The sequence below is a fragment of the Neofelis nebulosa genome, chromosome 5 (genome assembly GCF_028018385.1).
Source record: "Neofelis nebulosa isolate mNeoNeb1 chromosome 5, mNeoNeb1.pri, whole genome shotgun sequence".
NCBI classification, from domain to species: Eukaryota; Metazoa; Chordata; class Mammalia; order Carnivora; family Felidae; genus Neofelis; species Neofelis nebulosa.
Genome location: NC_080786.1, coordinates 148,722,224 through 148,741,498, shown reverse-complemented (window position 1 = coordinate 148,741,498; position 19,275 = coordinate 148,722,224). Strand labels below are relative to the sequence as shown.

Below are 19,275 nucleotides of genomic sequence, written 5' to 3'. Positions count from 1 at the left end.
CTCTGTGCTGACAGCTCAGGGCCTGGAGCCTGTTTCGGATTCTGTGTCTCCCTCTCTCTCTGATCCTCCCCCATTCATGCTCTGTCTCTCTCTGTCTCAAAAATAAATAAACATTAAAAAAAAAATACATCGATCCTTTTTGACACTGGCTTCAATACGCCACCCATATTCTATATTTAAGTCCTTGAAAGCTCTGTGTTCTCCCAGAAATACTAATTATGTGTATACTCTCTTGTACTAATCCGTGCAAAGTAGCAGATCCGTCAGACTCTTCTATTTTTCAAATTATCAGAAATGTGCCAGGCTGAAGCTTAGTATTAGTATCATTTCTTCTGCGTTACCCTGCAGATCCAGAGGATTAGTGCTTATTAAACATAGAAGTGATCTTCACTTAAGACGGTTTTCTTATTGCAGATTTGGAATTCTTACGGCAGGCGTCACCCTCTGTCGTGGAAGAACCCCAACCTGCCTGTTTTTTTAGGGGGTTCTGGTTAGAACCTTGGAGCCCATTAGCAGAAAGGCCACCTGCTTTGTTTTACATTTGCTTTGAAATGGAGGCCCCTCCTTGTGACACAGCCGATCTTACCAGTAATAAAGTAGTGCTAAAAGCAATAAATACCTGAGCCCAAATCTGGCCTCCTCCCCGAGCTCATTCCCTGATTCCTCCTGACAGAGAACAAGAATGGAGATTCCTTCCGAGATCAAGAAGAAGAATATTTTTCCTGCTCTCCTTCTTCTCCTGGATCGTTAGGGCGAAGCTCAAAGAAAAATGGGGATTTAATCACACTGCCGCATAGACAAATGGTCTCCGTGGGTTTTGATCATGAATCTCATTGGTAAAAGAGTTTTTAGTACATCTGCCAGTGAAAGCATTTTTGTTCATAAATTCTACACGATTTCAGCTCTACACTGGGCACCTTATAAAACATACCCTAAAAATAGGCATTTTAAAAAGACATCAGTGGCATTAAAAGAAGTGAAAATATAGTAAGCTGAATATGTTCTTCCCACATGCAGAAGATTTTCAAGACGGCTGCCATAGACCCCGAAGAATCATAGGCCTCCAGTAGCATCCCAGGGGTGGGGCCCCCAAGTCTGGACTTGATGGCTCAGTGTCCCCCCACCCCCCACCCCCGACCCCGCCTGGGTGACCTGCGGGCTCCCGCACAGCAGGGACGGAGAACATATGTCCTGGAATGGGACTGGCACCCTCTGAGCACACATGTGCCTTTACCGATGCCACACCATGTCCTGTGACAAAAAGGAGTGGCATGGCCTTTGCTTAAACCAAAGACACAGGGACACTGTTCAGTCAGGAACACCAAGGGCCATGGCCCTTTGATGCCTGGTGAATTCTGGCTCTTTGTGGGACTCAGATGGGCCCTCCCTGGGGCAGTCTCTGAATGTCACAAACATTTACCAGCATCTCCAGGAAGCACAGAATGAGTGCTGTTGCCCCCATGTGGCTTTCACTGCAGTCAGGGAGATTTGCCAGATAAGAATGTAACTAGGAGGAGAGCCCAGAGGGTCACTGGGTTAACGGAAGGGCGTCTCCTAGAGAAGCAGTGTTTGTGATGGGCTTTAAAGGATATATAGGGGTCTGATGGGCAGAGGAGAGAGACAAGAGAGTAGCTGGCTGAGGGCAGTGAGGAAAACAGGCACAGCTGAGGGTTCCATGGCCGGGAAAGGCCTCAAGCCTCACTGGGCATCTTGCTTCCACCCTGCCGTTTGCTCTATTCTGAACTAAGATACTGGAGTGGTTCTGTTGTATGGAAGTCAAGTCCTGCTCAAAACCCCCTGATGGCTGCCACCTCAATCAGAATTTAAGCCAGAGTTCTTTCAGGGCTCAAAGGCTCCCATGGCCTTGTTCCCAACCGCTTTCTCCACCCTTCTCCCCTGCAGGGCCTTGAATGTGCCAAGATTCTCTTGGCTGGGCGCCTTGGTGTATTCTGTTCCCAGGCCCAGAATGCTGTTCCCCAGCATCCCACAGTTCAGTCTCCCACTTCCTTCAGATCTGATGCATCGACATGTCACCTTCTCAGGGATGCCTTCCCTGACCAGTCTCTCTTTCAACATCTTTCCCCAGCTTTTCCTGTCCCCTCTCTGTGCCTTTCCCCCAGCACTTAAACACTGTCTAAACACACTGTGTACTTTACCCAATTATCTTGTTTCTTTTCTTTTCCTTCACTTCCCATTTAGAATGTCAGCTCCGTGAAAGCAGAGGGTTTTGTCTGTTTTGTTCACCCTTGAATCCCCAATACCTAAAAAACTGCTTGGGTGAAAGAATGGATGGGTGGATGGATGGGATGGGTGGGTTGATGGGTGGATGGATGGATGGATGGATGGACAGATGGATGGATAGTTGGATGGGTGGATGCATGCATGCATGCATGAATACTTAGTAAAAGTCGTCATCTTCAACCTAAGGAACAATGGGAAGTCGCTGAAGTTTGTCCCATGGGAGAGAAACATGATCAAGCTCGGCTTCGGGAAGTTACCTGTCGTGGGAATTATGTACTATCCTGGAGCCATAAGAAATTGGCCACCGTGAGGCCTGTTAGAAAGGTGTTGTAGTTGCAGAAGCCGCCTGAAGTGCTGTGCGGGGAGTGCAAAGTGGAGGGTGGTACAGAGAATCCACAGACCTCTCCCCGGACCTGCGGGCAGGGCACCTAGAAGAGGAAGACATCCAAGATGCCCTAGACAGTCCAGCCAGAGCAACTGAGAGAACAGAGGTGGGGAAATGAGCTCCGACACCAGAAGGTGCAGCTGCCAGGGGAGCAGGGTGCCGTGGTTCCCTGGAACCAGCCTGGAATCTGCCGTTGATAGACCAGGGTGAGTCCTGGCTCCCTTAAATAAACTGTGCCCTTCTCAACCTCAGTATCGCGACAGGGGAAGTAGGAAACAGAGACGCGGTAGTGTTTCAGGCGCCCTGCTCAGCGCTCTGCCAACATCACATTGTTCGATCCCGCTCCACCGCTGAATTGGATATTAACCAGGGTTACAAGCTGAGGACAGGAACACCCCCCTCGGTTAACAGCATCGATCAGACTGGGAAAACGGTAAAGATGAGTAAGCGTGAGGTCCTAGGTCTCTCCATTGTACAGTAACCGAGGTTGGAGGAACAAAGCTCCACGTCAGAGGCAGAAAGGGCTCCAAATATGAAGCAACAATAAAACAATTCCATTATCTCAGAAGCTGAAAACTCACCTAAGCCCTGAGTTTCATTAGCGTTCAAGATGAATGCTCTTTAAACGGGTACCTTTTATCTCAGTCAGGTATGTCCCCCGCCCCGCCCTCTGGCCCCACCCCCACCCCCCCACCCCCCCCCCCCCCCCCCGCCCCGATCTTTTGTGAATTGCCCCATTCTTTGCTCTGCTTTGGTTTGCACATCAAGGTCCACACTCAGTTTCCCTTTCTGGTCGTTTCGTAGAACCGTTTCCCTGGTGGTGGCACATTCTTGGCAGAGGTGCAACCTCCTTGGGGTTTATAAGGACGCGCTGAGGTCATCCTAACTCTGCTTCGGGAATGCTGTAATGGAAATGGTGGAATTCACCCCAAACCTCAGTTTTTCCTCCCTGAAAATAAAAAAACTTCTTAGTGAAAATATGCTCTTACTGCAAGTTAAAGAGATGAATTTAGGATTTTTATGGCACGAATGGAAGAAATGCAAAACATCTAAAGCTTTCAGTTGACTAAAGCATTTCATTTCTTCTTCAACTTCTGGTGTCGGTTTTACTATTTTAAGTGCAATTTTTGGTATGCTTGTCAAGAGCTCTAATGAGACATTAGGCCCTGCTTTCTTCAAATCACTTCTATCCGACTAGCAAACAAGAATCAGGAATGCACTTGTCTCCCAAATGACAAGGGATACACATGTAGGAACGTCTACTTTTTTTTAATACTTGTTTTGGAACAATTTTTATCCTCCATGAGGACAGGCACTGTTTACAATGTAATGCTTTTGCATAGGACATTTAGAAATCCAAGTTCCCGTATAATAGACAAGCAGCTGAAGAGCGGACATTCCTAAAAAAAAAATTTTTTTAACGTTTATTCTTGAGAGAGAGAGAGCATGGGGAGGGGCAGAGAGAGAGGGAAAAACAGAATCTGAACTAGGATCCGGCTCTGAGCTGTCAGCACAGAGCCGGACGCAGGGCTTGAACTCACGAACCGTAAGATCATGACCTGAGCTGAAGTTGGACGCTTAACCGACTGAGCCACCCAGTTGCCCTGAAGAGTGGGCATTCCTGATGAGAACTGTCAGATTAGCAGATGAAGGGAAACTGAGATGCGTTTAAAGCAGTGTTACCTCTGGGTACAGGGACGAGACAGGTGTCCTATCCCTTTATAACGTCCCTGCAGCCAGGGCTGGAGTGCCACGAAGGAGCCTTGCCACTCAGTGACGTACTTCGAAAACCCTTACCTGCTCCATGCCTCTCACACAGTAGCTGAGGAAGCCGGTGCTGGGGGACCGTAGGTGCCCCTCTCTGGTCCAAGGCCCTGGTCACTTTGTGACCCAAGGAGTTTTGCCGAAAAAGCATTCTTTTCAGCCCCCCTACAGTTGGTCACTGGTTTGAGCGCCTCTTCTGGGTGTAAAAATGGGAGCACTCAGTATCACAATTTGATCCAAATGGACCTTAAAATCAAGTCACAGGCAGGTACAGAATCACACATTAGGCTTTTGGGGCAGCCTAGTGAGAGAGCAATCATTTATCATTTATTTTTCAGAGCAGAAATTTGCCTCTTCTTTCTCCTCTGACCACCGTTTAACTCTATTTGCTAAGGTGGATTCCAGGAGAAAGAGAAAAAGCAGGGGGTTAGGGGGTGGGGGGTGGAGGGGGACCATGGGGTGGACGTGGACGTGGCGGGGCAGGGGGGAAGGGCGGTGCACCTCAGAGCCCTCCCCAGCCTCTCTGGAGGAGGCTCCTGTGTCCTACCTCCCCCTCCCTTTCTTTCCCCTTGGCGCGTCCCCCCCGCCCCCACCAACGCCTCCCATACCCGCACTACCACCGCCACAACGTGCGTGTGTCAGGGACAGGCTGCCGACAGCACTGAAAATACGGCACGCCAAGCGCCATCTCATGCGACCGTATCCCCGTGCGGTTTGAGGCATACCCGTACTGTTCACAGTGTTCCAAACTGTTTTAGAATATATGCATTTAGATCTTTTCGGGTTGGGAGTTATGGGTAATTTGGCAAAGCGAACACCATAACTGGTTTCTTACATAACTCTACAGTTGGCAGTAAGGCAGCGCGCATTGAAATTAAGCAATGCTCATTCATCCAAGAAGACTTGACTTTTCCTCCTTTGGAGGGATAAATGCTCCGGTTTCGTTTTGCTCCATTATTGGAGACTGTAATATTATTGGCTAACTTTAATGGTTCTCTGAAGTTAATTCTTACATGTGAATGGCAGAGTTCTAGTTAACTTCTGGAAGCTTAGGAGGTGTCTCTGTGTGCCGCTGGACTAGACAATGCTTTTAGAAGCAACTTGAGTGCTTTTAAGTGATGATGCAACTGGGGAGATAGGGAAGGACGGAGGACCCAGGCTGCCACAGGGATCTAAACTGGAAAAGTGCTTAGCACCTCAGAGTTGCAGCCTTTGGGAAGTAAGGGGCGGGTATTTCACCTGAAGAGGGGCCCGTTTTCAGGTACGCTCTCCAACCTTAGCATGCATTCCTTCCATTTCTTCTTCCTTTTCTATGAGAAGAAAAATGCAACTTTCAGTCTGTGTGTCTGAAAAACAGGACAGCTGATCTCAGTGTTTTCTTTTCTCAACTCCAGAAGCTAGATTCTCTAAAATGTGTTTGTATCTTTTTCTGAATCCAGTAGCTCCTAGAAAATGATCAAAGTGTTGCATCTTCCTGGTTTCCAGATTACAGTAGTAAAAATTTCCAGTGAAGAATCCCAGGATTGCTTGAGGAGCTCTTCTCACATTCCCACTGTGGAATACAAGTGAGAATGGGGACATTCATCCAGTAAAGTTCAATTAGGGTGGAAAAAAAGCGCCATATTTCAAAATGAATTCCACTTTCTTTTTTCTTTAAAAACAGAGTTCATTGACCAAGAAAGATTTCAAAACGCTTTCTCTAATACCCCAACATGAAACTTGGATTGAGGTTTTCAGGGAATTACAGGGATCAAACAACTAGCCAAGGCTTGAGTTTCCAGGTTTCCCAAAGGCTCAAAACTCCCCCAGAGGCTAATTACTGTTTACTGCTGAGACCTTCCTCATTTTTCTTCTGTAACATTTTCCATCTTAAGAAGGGTGGTCCCATTCAGCTGAGGAGCATGGTGTCTGAGTGGCTGAATGGAATTACTACCAGTGGAAACTATGTTGCAAGAGGAGTTGATAAAGCAGCTGCAAGGCAAACCTTGGCTGTTTTTTCCATCCTCCCCAAGCAAAGTTAATTAGCATAGGGAAAATGACTAAGGTGTTGACGTCACCTCTTTCCAGTAGAAACTTACACTCTGTCTCTGTCTGCCTAAAAGCATGCAGGACTTGACTCAGGAATTTGCTGTCCAAACAGGATGCTCTAGAAGCTGTGCTTTTTTTTTCCCAGGGGGCTGGACTTCGGTGCTTTATAAGGGCCTGCTGGAGCGACAACCTCCAGCCTCTTGCAAGGGACCGACACTTGGGGCTTGACTGCCTGAGTCGCTAGTGCTTTCGCCCTAAGAAAGCAAGATGCACTTTAGAAACTTCAACTACAGCTTTAGCTCCCTGATTGCCTGTGTGGCAAACAGTGATATCTTCAGCGAAAGTGAAACCAGGGTAAGGCTTCTAATATAATGTGATTTTTGAGAGGTTTCAAAGCACTGTGTTAATTGGAACTAGCAGCTGAAATATTTGCGGGGGTGTGATGTGGCTGTCTTGCGGGTTTGGGGGTTTTGAAATAAGTCCAAAATATTTGGTGCTTTATCAAACAAAGCTGTTGCCCGAGGGATTAACTGTGAAGGAATGTTTAAAACTCTCAGTATTTGACAACATCCAGGTCCCTTGACCAATCAGTAATGCAACGTTTTAACATGGTTTGTATTTTTCATTCTGTGTAGGTTGTAAGCAAACTTTTAGACGGAAGCTTTTTCTGGCCGTGAACAGAGCGTTTCACTTTGACATCTAGAGATCAGAACAATGTAATTTTATCTTAGGAAATAAATATCGCAAAGATATTTGTATGTCTGTGGTAATTACAAGGGCCTGTCCTCAAGTTTTCAGCTTCCTTTAGCTACGGAAAATGCAGCCATAGCAAACAATAAAACTGGATAAATATCTTAAGTTTAAGTGTGGGGAAGCAGCTCTCATTGGTGATAATCAGTATAATTAGTCATTGTAATCACCGTGCTTTTCTTCTTCATTCGATTAAGATGTAAGATTTCCATCAGTAGCTACCCAGCTGTCTAACTGATCTTTAACAATATTGTATATGAATGAGTTCTGTGTGTTGTGTTTGGGGAGTGGTGTTCGTGCTATAGGCTTTAGAGCCCATGCCATATTGGGACATGCGAAGGATTTTTTTTTTTTTTTTTAATCAAATTGAACTGCACGAGTGTGTATGATGCTTGAGAGCTAGGACTGTGGTTTCTGAACGAGATATCAGCACGTTCTATGTGTGAAAATCCCACAAAAGCTACGTATTTCATATTAGCCTTATGTGAGTAAAATCATTCTTTATTCAATCAAAGAGGGACAGCGTCCAGCAACTATAAGAGCTAGATCCCAGCTGTCAGAACAAATAAGATTATTTTTTTTAGGAGAATGGCGTCATAGTGATGTGGATTTAACAGACTCTGTGCTTTCTCTTGTGGTCTGGTCCTGAGCCCTGACTTGTATTCTAAAAATATTCCTCAAAGTCATCTCCCCTAAATTCTGAATCATAACTCCAAAACTAAACAGTGGGTCACAATGCCTATTGATGAGGTCATGCAAAATTCCAAATATATATGCACAGACCCTGCGCCAGAAACTTGCCTGAGCTCCCGCTGGAGAGAGGTGGGGAAAACGTCCGCCAGCAGCCCAGATGAAATCCTCTGGGAAGCATCTGCTGTGTAACATTTTTCTCATTCTTTGCCTCTGCAAAACCCCTCAGAGGTTTTCATAAACGAAAGCAAAGCCACGGGATTCAGAGAGAGAAAGTTGGTGAGTTGTTACCACCCCCACCCTTGGAACAACCTGCCTGGTGCGCACGGGCTGACCGCCCCCGCCCCCGCGCTGGAACACAAGTCCTGTCCTGCCCGTGAAGCCTCTTGCGCCTGGAAGTCCCATGCCCTTGCCTCTCTCTAGCACTGAACATTCTTGAAAATGTTCTCTCTTGTAAGGCGTCCCCTCTCCCCTCTGCAGAAACTGCTTTCCGCAGGTTTCCAAGGTACTCGGTGCGCCCCGCCCGCCTCCTCCTCGACCTCGGTCCCCTTTGTAGAAGGCGCGCCCCTCCCCCAATGGGACCCTCAGCCGGCCCTTTCTGCCTTGCGCAGACTTCCCACCACCTGTCCTTCCTGTTCAGTCTGGAAGAAAAGGCTCGGAGGGTAGGACGCCTCACCGTCCATACAATCTTTCTGGAAGTTTTGACTGTCTATCAACTCGGTCTCTGGTTGGAGCCTTGAGACCTCGCTGTGGTCTCCCATCTCGCCCCACACCCTCCCGCAAAAGCCACCACCCTAGGACCCAGCCCAGCAGGGGACTCTCCACACAGCTTCTCCCAGAAAGCTGATGAGCTCCTTCCTGAATCTAAGCCTAACACCCTTGGACTTGGGCATTTCCATCCTAAGAACTCATGCTGTTTTGTAATTTTCACTAGGCGTTGTAACACTAGAGCTAGAAATATACATACATTGTAGCCCGCATGCAGAAATGGATGCATTTGTGGGAGGCAAACCGTAAGAGACTCTTAACTGCAGAGAACAAACTGAGGGTTTGCTGGAGGGGAGCAGGGCGGGGGGATGAGCTAAATGGGTGCTGGGCATAAAGGAGGTCACTTGTTGGGAGGAGCACTGGGTGGGGGTTCTACTCCTGAAACCAATACTACGCTGTATGTTAACTAGCTTGAATTTAAATAAGTAAAAAATTTTTTTGAAAGGAAAGAAAGAAATGGGTCCATTAGCAGTACATTAATTTTTAAACCAGTATTATTTTAGAGAGTTAAAAAGTAACAGACTCAGTGGGAAAATAATAGGGAGATTTCTTTTTAAACCTCTTCCTTTACCCTGAGAAATGCAGGGTTTCTTATTAACTTCATTGTTTCCCAGTGCAATAAAATTAAAAAGAAAAAATTTTTTAATGTTTATTATTTGAGAGAGAGAGAGACAGAGACAGAGAGAGACGGAGAGCAAGCAGGGGAGGGGCAGAGAGAGTGGGAGACACAGAATCAGAAGCAGGCTCCAGACTCTGAGCTGCCAGCACAGAGCCTGACTCGGGGCTCAAACCCACAGACCACGAGATCATGACCTGAGCTGAAGTTGGCTGCTTAACGGACTGAGCCACCCAGGTGCACCCCCCCCCAGTGTTTTTTGGGTTTTTTTTTCAAATGAGTTCCAGTGTTTTTAAGCCCTAAAGAAACATCTGATATACACAGCCACTCCCTGTGTTGATCAGTGAGGGTGGGAGTTCACTAAGCCTGGGAAGGTTGTTGGACATAAGGAATTGTTGGGGGGGGGGGTGACAAATTACCAAGCTGGACATCCTTGGAATGTCCTCCTTTCCTACTTTCAAAAGAATGTTTCTGCCACTGGTAATTGTTTCGCTGACTGAATAAATTTAAGAAATCCTACATTCTAACTTTCTGAGAAACTCACCTGTATTAGAATTTAAAGGGGCCAAAAGCAAATCTTCCTTGAAGGGGTAAGGCTGGCTTTTCTTGTCTAAGAAAGAAGTTGGGTGTTCTCGAAATGACACGAATAATTCCCTTCCTCAAGTGGAAATGCGATGTAGTCGTCAGGACTCCTATGCGGGTATATTTTAACTCCTTTTATTTTTGTTATTACTTTTCAGGCCAAATTTGAATCCCTCTTTAGGACATATGACAAGGATATCACCTTTCAGTATTTTAAGAGCTTCAAACGGGTCAGAATAAACTTCAGCAACCCCTTATCTGCGGCGGATGCCAGACTCCAGCTGCATAAGACTGAATTTCTTGGAAAGGAAATGAAATTATATTTTGCCCAGGTGAGTTGAATGCAGTGATACACCTGCTTCTCCCTCTCACCCTTTTTAAAAGTATCTTAGACATTGATTATGTTATACATTGATTTTTTTTTTAATGCATACGCATTTCAATTGCAATGTTGGAATTAAAAGTATATCCTGGGGGCGCCTGGGTGGCTCAGACAGTTAAGCGTCCGACTTCAACTCAGGTCATGATCTCACGGTTCATGGGTTTGGGCCCCGCGTCGGGCTCTGTGCTGACAGCTCAGAGCCTGGAACCTGCTTCAGATTCCCTGTTTCCCTCTCTCTGCCCCTCCTCTGCTCACACTCTCTCTCCTTGAAAATAAACATTAAAAAAAAAAAAATTTGTTAAGTAGATCTTATTCTGTACCCTTCCTTTTTCACTGTGTATCATCCGTGATCATTCTACCACAGCATTAAAATGTGTTTAATAAGATCATTTCCAGGTACGTAATATTCTACCATATAGATATTTCAGACATATTTAAGCAGTCTTTACTGTCAGACATTTATCTTGTTTTCCAATGTTTCACTATCACAGATAACCCTGCAGTGAACATTGTTACATCTCCACCCTTTTTTTAAGCATGTTTATTTTGTCATTTAAATGACAAAAGCAACACAAATTAACTGAAACAATCCAAGTACAGTACAAAAGTCCCTAAAGTAAATAGGTAGATACATTTCTCCACTCCCCCTTCAAAGCCATGGCCTAACATAACCACCTTTGAAAATCTAGTGTGAATCCTCACACACTTTCCCCTTCACATATACAAACACACAAGTGCATGAGTATGAGTTAATTTGCTTGCACAAAAAAAAAAAAAAAAAATGGAATTACTACAGCCTTCTCTTTTACTTAGCAGTGTATCGTGGACAGCCTTTCTGGTCAACGTGCCCGGCTGGGTTGATTAAAAACTCTTAAGAATTCATTTTGAGGAAGGCAAAATTCATACTCTAAATTTTGAATGTCCCACCTATTTAAGAAAACATCAACATGGGGTGCCTGGGTGGCTCAGTTGGTTGAGTGCCGGACTCTTGATTTCAGCTCAGGTCACCATCTCACAGTTTTGAGATCGAGCCCCGTGTTGGATTCTGCACTGAACGTGGAGCCTGCTTGGGATTCTCTCTCTCTGTTCCTCTCCTGCTTGCACGCTCTCTCTCTCTCACTCTCTCAAAATAAAAAAGAAAGGGAGGGAGGGAGAGGAAGAGAGAGGAAGGAAGGAAGAAAGGAAGGAAAGAGAGAGAGAGAAAGAAAAAAAGAAAGAGAAAGAGAAAAAAAGAAAGAAAGAAAGAAAGAAAAGAGAAACAAAAGAAAGAAAGAAAGAAAGAAAGAAAGAAAGAAAGAAAGAAAGAAAAGAAAGAGAAAGAAAGAAAGAAGAAAAGAAAAGAAAGAAATCAAACAACAGCATGTGTTTAAAAGCAAGCGACCTCCAAAATGGCCCTTGACCTTGGGATGAGTAGCGCTGGGAGAACCTTTCCTGCTCATTCAGGAGGGTGGTAGTTAAGAGTACAAGACTGTGGGCGTGGCTAGTCTAACACTCTAAGATTTGTGCAGCATGTTTCCAGGAACTGGCTCAAGGGTTAGGGTCTACTGACTTGTTTCAGACCAAGAGCAGACCTGAGCGGGGCCTCACTCTATGCAGGTTCTCAGCAGCCCCGAGCCTCCCTCGGTGGAGAACCAGCCTTCTGCCAAGTGCGGGCAGCCGCGTCGGCACAAGGCTGCCAGGCCTGGCTGGAAAAGAAAAAAAAAAAAAAAAAGAGTTAACCAGACAGGTAGCAAAGGCGAAGAAAGCCTCCTGGTGGCAGGAGTCCCAGCCCCGGGTCGCTCTCGAAGGGCTGTGAATGGGTTTGCCGTTTCTCCTGCTCACCACCCTTCTGGTTCTCCCCCACCCTCCAGACCTTCAATGATAAGGTGACCCATTTTCAAGGCAGCTCACAAAGTTCTATATGCTGTTGCATCTGGGGTCCAACAGGTTGGCCGTGGAAGGAGAAGGAGCTTCTCGGGTGCAGCTTTCTGGTTATGGCTCGTCCCCACGGGGGCTCTGAGCTCCCCAGGCCAGTAGAGGAGCAGAACCTGTGGAGACACTTCCTGACCCTGGGAGGAGGCCACCTTGCAGGCCCTTCAAGTATAAATTAGAGCTAGGATGCGCTGCCCCCTGGTGGCGGAGCAAAGCACGGGTGTTTGACCTTGGCTCTTTAGAATGACTTTGTCCTTCCACTTTTTCTGATTATTAAAGTAAATGCACGCTCAGTGTGAAAATTTGGCGGGGGGGGGGGGGGGAGTGGGAGATTAAAATACAAATAAAACCCAAACTGGTAAGATTTTGATACAACATCTTTCTGGGCAGCCCTCTAACTGCACGGAGAGGACTTCTAAGCCCAGACTAGAACCATGGGTTATCGTTTCATGCTATTTTTTAGTTTTTTTTAATTTAATTTAACTTTTTTAAGTTTACATCCCAGTTCATTAGCATATAGTGCAATAATGATTTCAGGAGTAGAATCCAGTGTTTCATCCCCTACGCACCACACCCAGTGCTCATCCCAACAAGTTCCTCCTCGATGCCCCCTGTCCATTTAGCCCATCCCCCCAGCCACAACCCCTCCAGCAGCCCTCAGTTGGAGTCTCTTATGTTTTGTCCCTCTCCCTATTTTTATATTATTTTTGCTTCCCTTCCCCTATGTTCATCTCTTTTGTATCTTAAATTCCACATATTCAGTCTTATGATACTCGTCTGTCTTTAACTAATTTCACTTAGCATAATACCCTCTAGTTCCATCCACGTTGCAAATGGCAAGATTTCATTCTTTTTGATTGCCGATACGTACATACATACATACCGCATCTTCATCCGTTCATCAGTTGATGAATGACATTTGGGCTCTCTCCATACTTTGGCTATTGTTGATAGTGCTGCTATAAACATGGGGGTGCATGTGTCCCTTCGAAACAGCACACCTGTATCCCTTGGATAAATGCCTCGTAGTGCAATTGCTGGATCGTAGGGTAGTTCTATTTTGAATTTTTTGAGGAACCTCCATGCTATTTTCCAGAGGGGCTGTACCAGTTCGCATTCTCAAGATAGTATTTTTTTTTTTTTAATCTCCTGGCAGGTGGATCTTTTTTTCCTTCTTTGCTTTTGGCATCTGATTTGGAACCGCAGAGGAAGGGAATTGCGGGGTACCACTGGGTGGGCGGGGGCCCTGGCACCCCAGCCCCACTTTGCCCTCCCAGAGGCTGTATCATCTTAGAGCTGTCGCTTAGCCTCTTGGAGCCTCTGTTCTGCCTCTGTGACCTGAGGAGCTAGAAGAAATGGCTGAGATCCCTGTGGCGTCAGCAGCAGTGCTTTACTTGGTCCATTTCTACTACGACGCTACTCCTTTTCCACCAGTCTCGGTCCGTGGTGATTCCTGGCAGTCCCTGTGCCTGTGGGTCCCAGTCCTGGGAGGGCGCTCTAACCATGTTTGTGCCGTCACCCCTTTGCCTTCTCCATACGGACTGGGTCACGAGCCCCCTCCGGAACCGCATGCGTTCTGCCGCCCAGGCGTAGGCTTGTCCTTTTGCGCCTGTCCTCCACAAGCTGTCACTGAGCGCTGCCGGCTCGCTTGGGTTCTTTCCTCCAGAAACCATGCGCCTGTATTTTTTTCTCTCCGCAGACGTTACACATAGGAAGTTCCCACCTGGCCCCCCCGAATCCGGACAAGCAGTTTCTGATCTCTCCTCCGGCCTCGCCACCCGTTGGTTGGAAACAAGTGGAAGACGCTACTCCTGTCATAAATTATGATCTGTTATACGCTATCTCCAAGCTAGGGCCAGGTAAGCGGTGCTCTTGTGTGGGAGCAGGGAGACAGATGGGCAGAGGTGGCGTTCACGGGCCCAGACGGAGATGCTCACCTGCCTCAGGGAGCGCCTCCCCCCACCGTGGCCCCCCGCGTGTTTTGTGAATGGTTTCTAGTTGCTTTCATCTGCGACTGTAACTCAAGTTGCTGGGGACACGCACACCTGCCTGCTTCTGGCCTCATTCCTTAGCGGGTCATGGGTACCAAGCACCGTGACCCCTCCTTGCCAGCATCACGGGAATCCTTCCCGTCACCCACTGAGCACCAGCCCCAGGCCCTGTCACTCCAGGATGAGCAATTAGACTTGGAAAGGGAAAACAAACCACCCTACACGTTAGAAATTTCATCTTTAGTCAAGGTGGTTGGTCTGATTCTCACCTGCTCCTTTGAATGTTCAAGGGAACCGTAGGGCGTAGTGAAGAAAGGGCCCCAGTCATGCACGCCTCCTCTTGGCCCCATTGGGGTGCTCCCCAGCTGAGAAAGAAGAGTCTCCAGTCCTCCGATGGGACGAACGTGTGAGTGTTCGGGGAGATAACAGGTGTTCTGGCCTCAGTCTTCTTCTCCATACAGTGGGTATTACCCAGCAGAGCTGTGAGCCATACATTGAGACCGCTGTGTAGAAAGCACTTCAAAACGTGCCTGGCCCATAGGCTGCGCCTATGATTTTTGGAAACAATCTGATGTTGGTGGTTCCTGTCCTACCTGCTGGGTTTGGGGTGAGCAAGCGGGCAGGTTCGTGAGGATGTCTTGGGGTGAAGCAGTTTGAGCTCCTGCCCCATCCACAGAGCAAACAAATACTGAGACCATTTCTTCTGGACCAGAAATCTGATGATACTCCTTTGGATTGAGGGTTTTATTTCACGGACCATCAGCAGTTTCGTGTTGAAAAGATTACATTTCTGAACACACTGCCCCCAGCAGAAATCGCCTCCGTGGGAGAAAGCTAGAATCCCATTACTCACTGCTGATGGTGGTGTCAAGGTCAAGGTGGACCTGGCCAGTCTGAGGAAGGGCGAGCTCCTGGCTGAGGTGCCTTAGCCGAGCTGAGGGCTGGAGTCTGCCGGGACACTAGACAAGAGAAGAAACGGGTCCTCCAGCTGGGGGAGGTGACAGACTCCTCCAAGGGCAAGGAGTGCTGCTGAAGGCAGTTCTTCCCACTCCAGAACCTACCCCTCCTTTCTGATTTGAGAAGCCCTTTCAGAAAAGACATAATCCAATCCATTCGCCCTTAGTTTACGTGACAGTGAGCTGGAACCAGATCTCATACTGGGCCGTGCTTTGCCGCCAGCAAGATTGCAAAGAGTTTGCAAATGTGGCCCTACACTGAGGCCTTCTGGACCCTGGCTGATGGGCAGGTAGATAAGGACCCTGACCGGACGGCCGTGATCTTGTGACCCTCCACCTCAATTCCCTCCCTGACAGAACTGAGGCTCGCTCACCTTTTCAGATGCAATTGCCATGAACGTTCCAGATAGAGAACAGGCAATTTCCTTTCTTATGAGGAAAAGTGCCTTCTGTGTTCAGAGGCGTCCCCAAAGCAGCAGGAGGCGAGAAGGTCTGGAATCCTGCTGGGGAAGAACACACAGAACTTGAAGGAAAACCCACCTCTGCACCCCGAGGGGGCAGAGCCAGCCGAAGCAAACCGCCCCCCCCCCCACCTGCTTAAATCCTAGCATTTCTACTACTCCCCGCTTCCCACCAGTCAGGATCCGCGCCCTATTTGTCAACATTAGTAAAACCAGGTGACACTTAACGGGCCTGTGGACCATGCAGCAGGTCCCAGGCACTTAGCTTGTACTTACCTGAGCAGCTCTGTGAGGTCAGTGCCATAATTATCCCATTTCTCGGAGGAGGCCGTGGAGGGTCACAGGAATGCGAAGGGACGTGCCTTCGCACGGGCTCCAGGTCCTGAGTGGAGGGAATCAGAGGCCACGTGTGGGCCCCCCTTGTGGCCTGTCTCCAGTGCAAACCGCCTCGGTGGGAGCCTCAAGAGGGAGGCTCATGGGGTGCCTGGGTGGCTCAGTTGGTTAACCATCCAACTCTTGATTTCTTTTTTTTTTTTTTCTTCATAATGTTTACTTATTTTTGAGAGGGAGGGAGAGACAGAGTGCAAGCAGGGGAGGGGCAGAGAGAGAGGGAGACACGGAATCGGAAGCAGTTCTCCAGGCTCCGAGCTGTCAGCACAGAGCCCAACGAGGGGCTCGAACTCACGGATCGTGAGATCATGACCTGAGCCGAAGTCTGACGCTCAACCCCCTGTGCCACCCAGGTGCCCCCCGACTTTTGATTTCTGCTTGGGTTATGATCTCACAGTTCATGAGTTCTCTCTCTCTCTGTCTCAAAATAAATAAATAAACTTAAAAAAGACGGAAGCTCTCGATGTCCTTTCCTAATGCGTTTTATTCGTGCACTGTCTCCCCGAACACATCGCACCACAATGGGGAAGCCATCTGGGTATTTTAGGAGGCCTGGTGGACACGTTAAGTGTCATTAAAAAATATCCTCCTTCCGTTGCTTTCATATGCCTGGATTCAGTGTTTGAAAGCAGAATAATATATAACGGTGACTCTGTGTGTGTGTGTGTGTGTGTGTGTAATTTTTTTTTTTTTTCCCCACTAGAGCCACCAAAGAAATACCAATCCAGAGCATATCTGGCTGTGTCCCTCGGTCCCCATTGAACGTCCGCAGAAGCCAGGCCGAGCAGACCCATACATGCTCTTCCGTTTGCTTTTGTTTCTTGGCTCTCCGGTCCTTGCCCGAGTTACCCTGCATTTCTCTTCTTTCCCCAGGGGAAAAGTATGAATTGCATGCAGCGACCGACACCACCCCCAGCGTGGTGGTCCACGTCTGTGAGAGCGATCAGGAGAACGAGGAGGAGGAGGAGACGGAAAGAATGAAGAGACCCAAACCAAAAATTATCCAGACCAGAAGGCCAGAGTATACGCCTCTCCACTTAAGCTGAACTGGCGCCCGGAGGAAGAAGTATTCCGAATCACACTCACGGAGAGGAATCTTTTTCTGTGCAAGTGGCCTCTCACGACTGGGGAGGTGGCAGCCGTGATCGCTGCGGCAGAAATTCCAGTTTGCGTTGCTCAGAAGAGAATCAAGGCTTTGTCCTCTGGTTCTAATGCTGGGCATCCGTCAATGTTCATGGCTTCCGGGAATGTCCTGGGCCAATCACTGAAGTTTAAGGTGATCGCACGAGGACATTTGGGCACGTCTCGAGAAAACCGATAACCGATCGTGTTTTGTACTTGTTCTTTTCTGGTAGGTTCTGTCTTTTGTCAAGGGCGGCTTGATCCCTGGGTGTGGGGAGAACCTTCTGTTTCCAACCAGCCCAATGGGCAGACTCTCTCTACTGGTAGGAAAAGGCACTGCGAAGCCACAAAGCGCCCGGTGCAGACAGGCTGTGGAAACAACAATGCAGTGTGGGAATTGTAGTGTTTCATTTTTCTCCCCATCACGTTCTAATGTTTGTGCATGTATATTACGGATTTTCAGAACTAACCTCTGTTTGTGTATAGTTATGCCATTGTTGTGTTACATCTTTTGGGAAGATAGGAAAGCTTGAACAACCGATCACCTTTCCAGATTCATGATTTCTCTGCGACAGCACTCACACGTGGAATGCACCTGGAATACGTTCATTCAGCATCCTATCCATTGCAACATAGCCCTTGTGCTTTGACAAAAGAAGTCGATCTGAAATTCCCACGTAGAGTTTCACTTCGTAAAGTGCAGAGAACAGCAGTTTCACTGCCAGCATTTAGTGGGTGAGAAATTTTAGGTTAGGTGTTTGGGGTCAGACATCGGTTCCATTTATTCCTTTTCCGTGGTGGTTTGTACACATGAATCGTAGCCAAAATACCTTTCTGGGGAACCGTTGGTGGAGATAGTTGATTTTTGTTTTTTTAACCCCACTAAAACATCGAGATAAACCTGTAAATAAAGCCGATAGCATATTTTCATTCCCATTTGTACACTCGGGTGAAAAATACGGCAGTGGAATTGTAGTGTCAGAATATTACCCTACCTGTGACTTGTATGTTGTAGAAAACGCTGTTAAATGTCGGACAGGACTTGAATTCAAAGCATGTCAAGTGGATAGTAGATATGTGGTGGAATGCTAGGGACTCAGTGCCTTTTTCCCCATTGATTCCTGATGGAATTGTTACACTAGGTTAACGTCTGTAATTTTTTTCTGGTCGTAATGTGTGTGTCTGGTAAACAGGTATTCTATTTTGGCCTTACAACACCATAACGAAATTTGTCATTTTGAAATCCCTAACGCCCAGTAACAGTGCATGCTTTGGAAATTTGGAAGGTGGTTTTCTTTAAGAAGCAAAGGCATTAGGTTGTTCGTGTCAAGAAATTGACGGGATGTTCTCAAAACCCTGTTTACAGTACTTGGTGAGGTGTTGGGGGGCCGTGAGGGAGAGACCATTGCCTAGCTGTTCAAGTGTTCCTGGCTAAGTGCTTTTAAACTGGAGAGGCTAACCTCAAAATATTTTTTTTAACTGCAGTCTATAATAAATCAACACAATATCCTCTTTACGGAAAGCTTGATCTCTGTGCCCTTTTATTTCTGATGATCGGTCTGTGAACCCTGTGAACCTTGCCGTCCCCAAAGGACTCCTTCCTTCGTCAGCTGCCATTGAGAAACTTGTGATGCTTTCCTGTGGTTCGTGGAGGGTTAACCGCACTAGCACCTAGTAAAGCGGAAAATGGAGAAAACTGAAATCGGGAGTCTGGGTATTTGCTTTGTGGAGGGAGACGAGGAAAACCCTGTTCCCCAGCAAAACCACCAGCTCCAATAAGCAACAACGTTTCTGATCGGTCATAGGAGGAGCTGTCTTTCCTGCTAGAAGCCCAGGCAAGACACTGAATGACAAAGGCCAGTTAATGTTCCGGAAGTCTGTCTCTGAGCCTTCCGTCTGAATCCCAAGCAGCCTTTCCCCCGGAGCCCTTATGACACGTGGCGGCGTGCTTTCTGTGCGTGTCCACAGAGGCCCAGACAATCCAGGGTTTATTGGCAGACGACATTAATCTTGATCAAGGTTAACATTGGGCACTTTTCCGTGAACGCTCACATGCTCTTGTGTTTTTTCCTCTAAGAATAGCTCCTCTGGTCGTGTCCAGGAGAATTTACATATTTTCAACCCATCGATGTTTGGCGTTTAAACATGTTGGAAAATCCATCTTTCAGTCGGGTAGCCAAATCTGATTATCGAGCAGATTCACTAAGTGACCGCCTCGTGAGGGAGGGGTCTGCCATT

At 47.3% G+C, this 19,275-nt stretch overlaps 1 protein-coding gene across 3 annotated transcripts in view; it reads left to right on the top strand.

The window, feature by feature from the left end:
- The window catches only part of RCAN1 (regulator of calcineurin 1), a 103,379-nt gene extending 84,820 nt beyond the window's left edge, over window positions 1-18,559 (top strand). For 2 of the 3 annotated variants that reach the window (XM_058731924.1, XM_058731926.1), the window contains exons 2-4: window positions 9,983-10,156; window positions 13,817-13,976; window positions 16,789-18,559. In XM_058731924.1, the coding sequence (XP_058587907.1) occupies window positions 9,983-10,156; window positions 13,817-13,976; window positions 16,789-16,961 (507 nt within the window). In that variant the 3' untranslated portion in view covers window positions 16,962-18,559. Of the gene's footprint in view, window positions 1-6,594; window positions 6,773-9,982; window positions 10,157-13,816; window positions 13,977-16,788 lie in introns of those variants that run through there. The other variant, XM_058731925.1, reaches the window with a different exon arrangement.
- The last annotated feature ends 716 nt before the right edge of the window (window positions 18,560-19,275 follow it).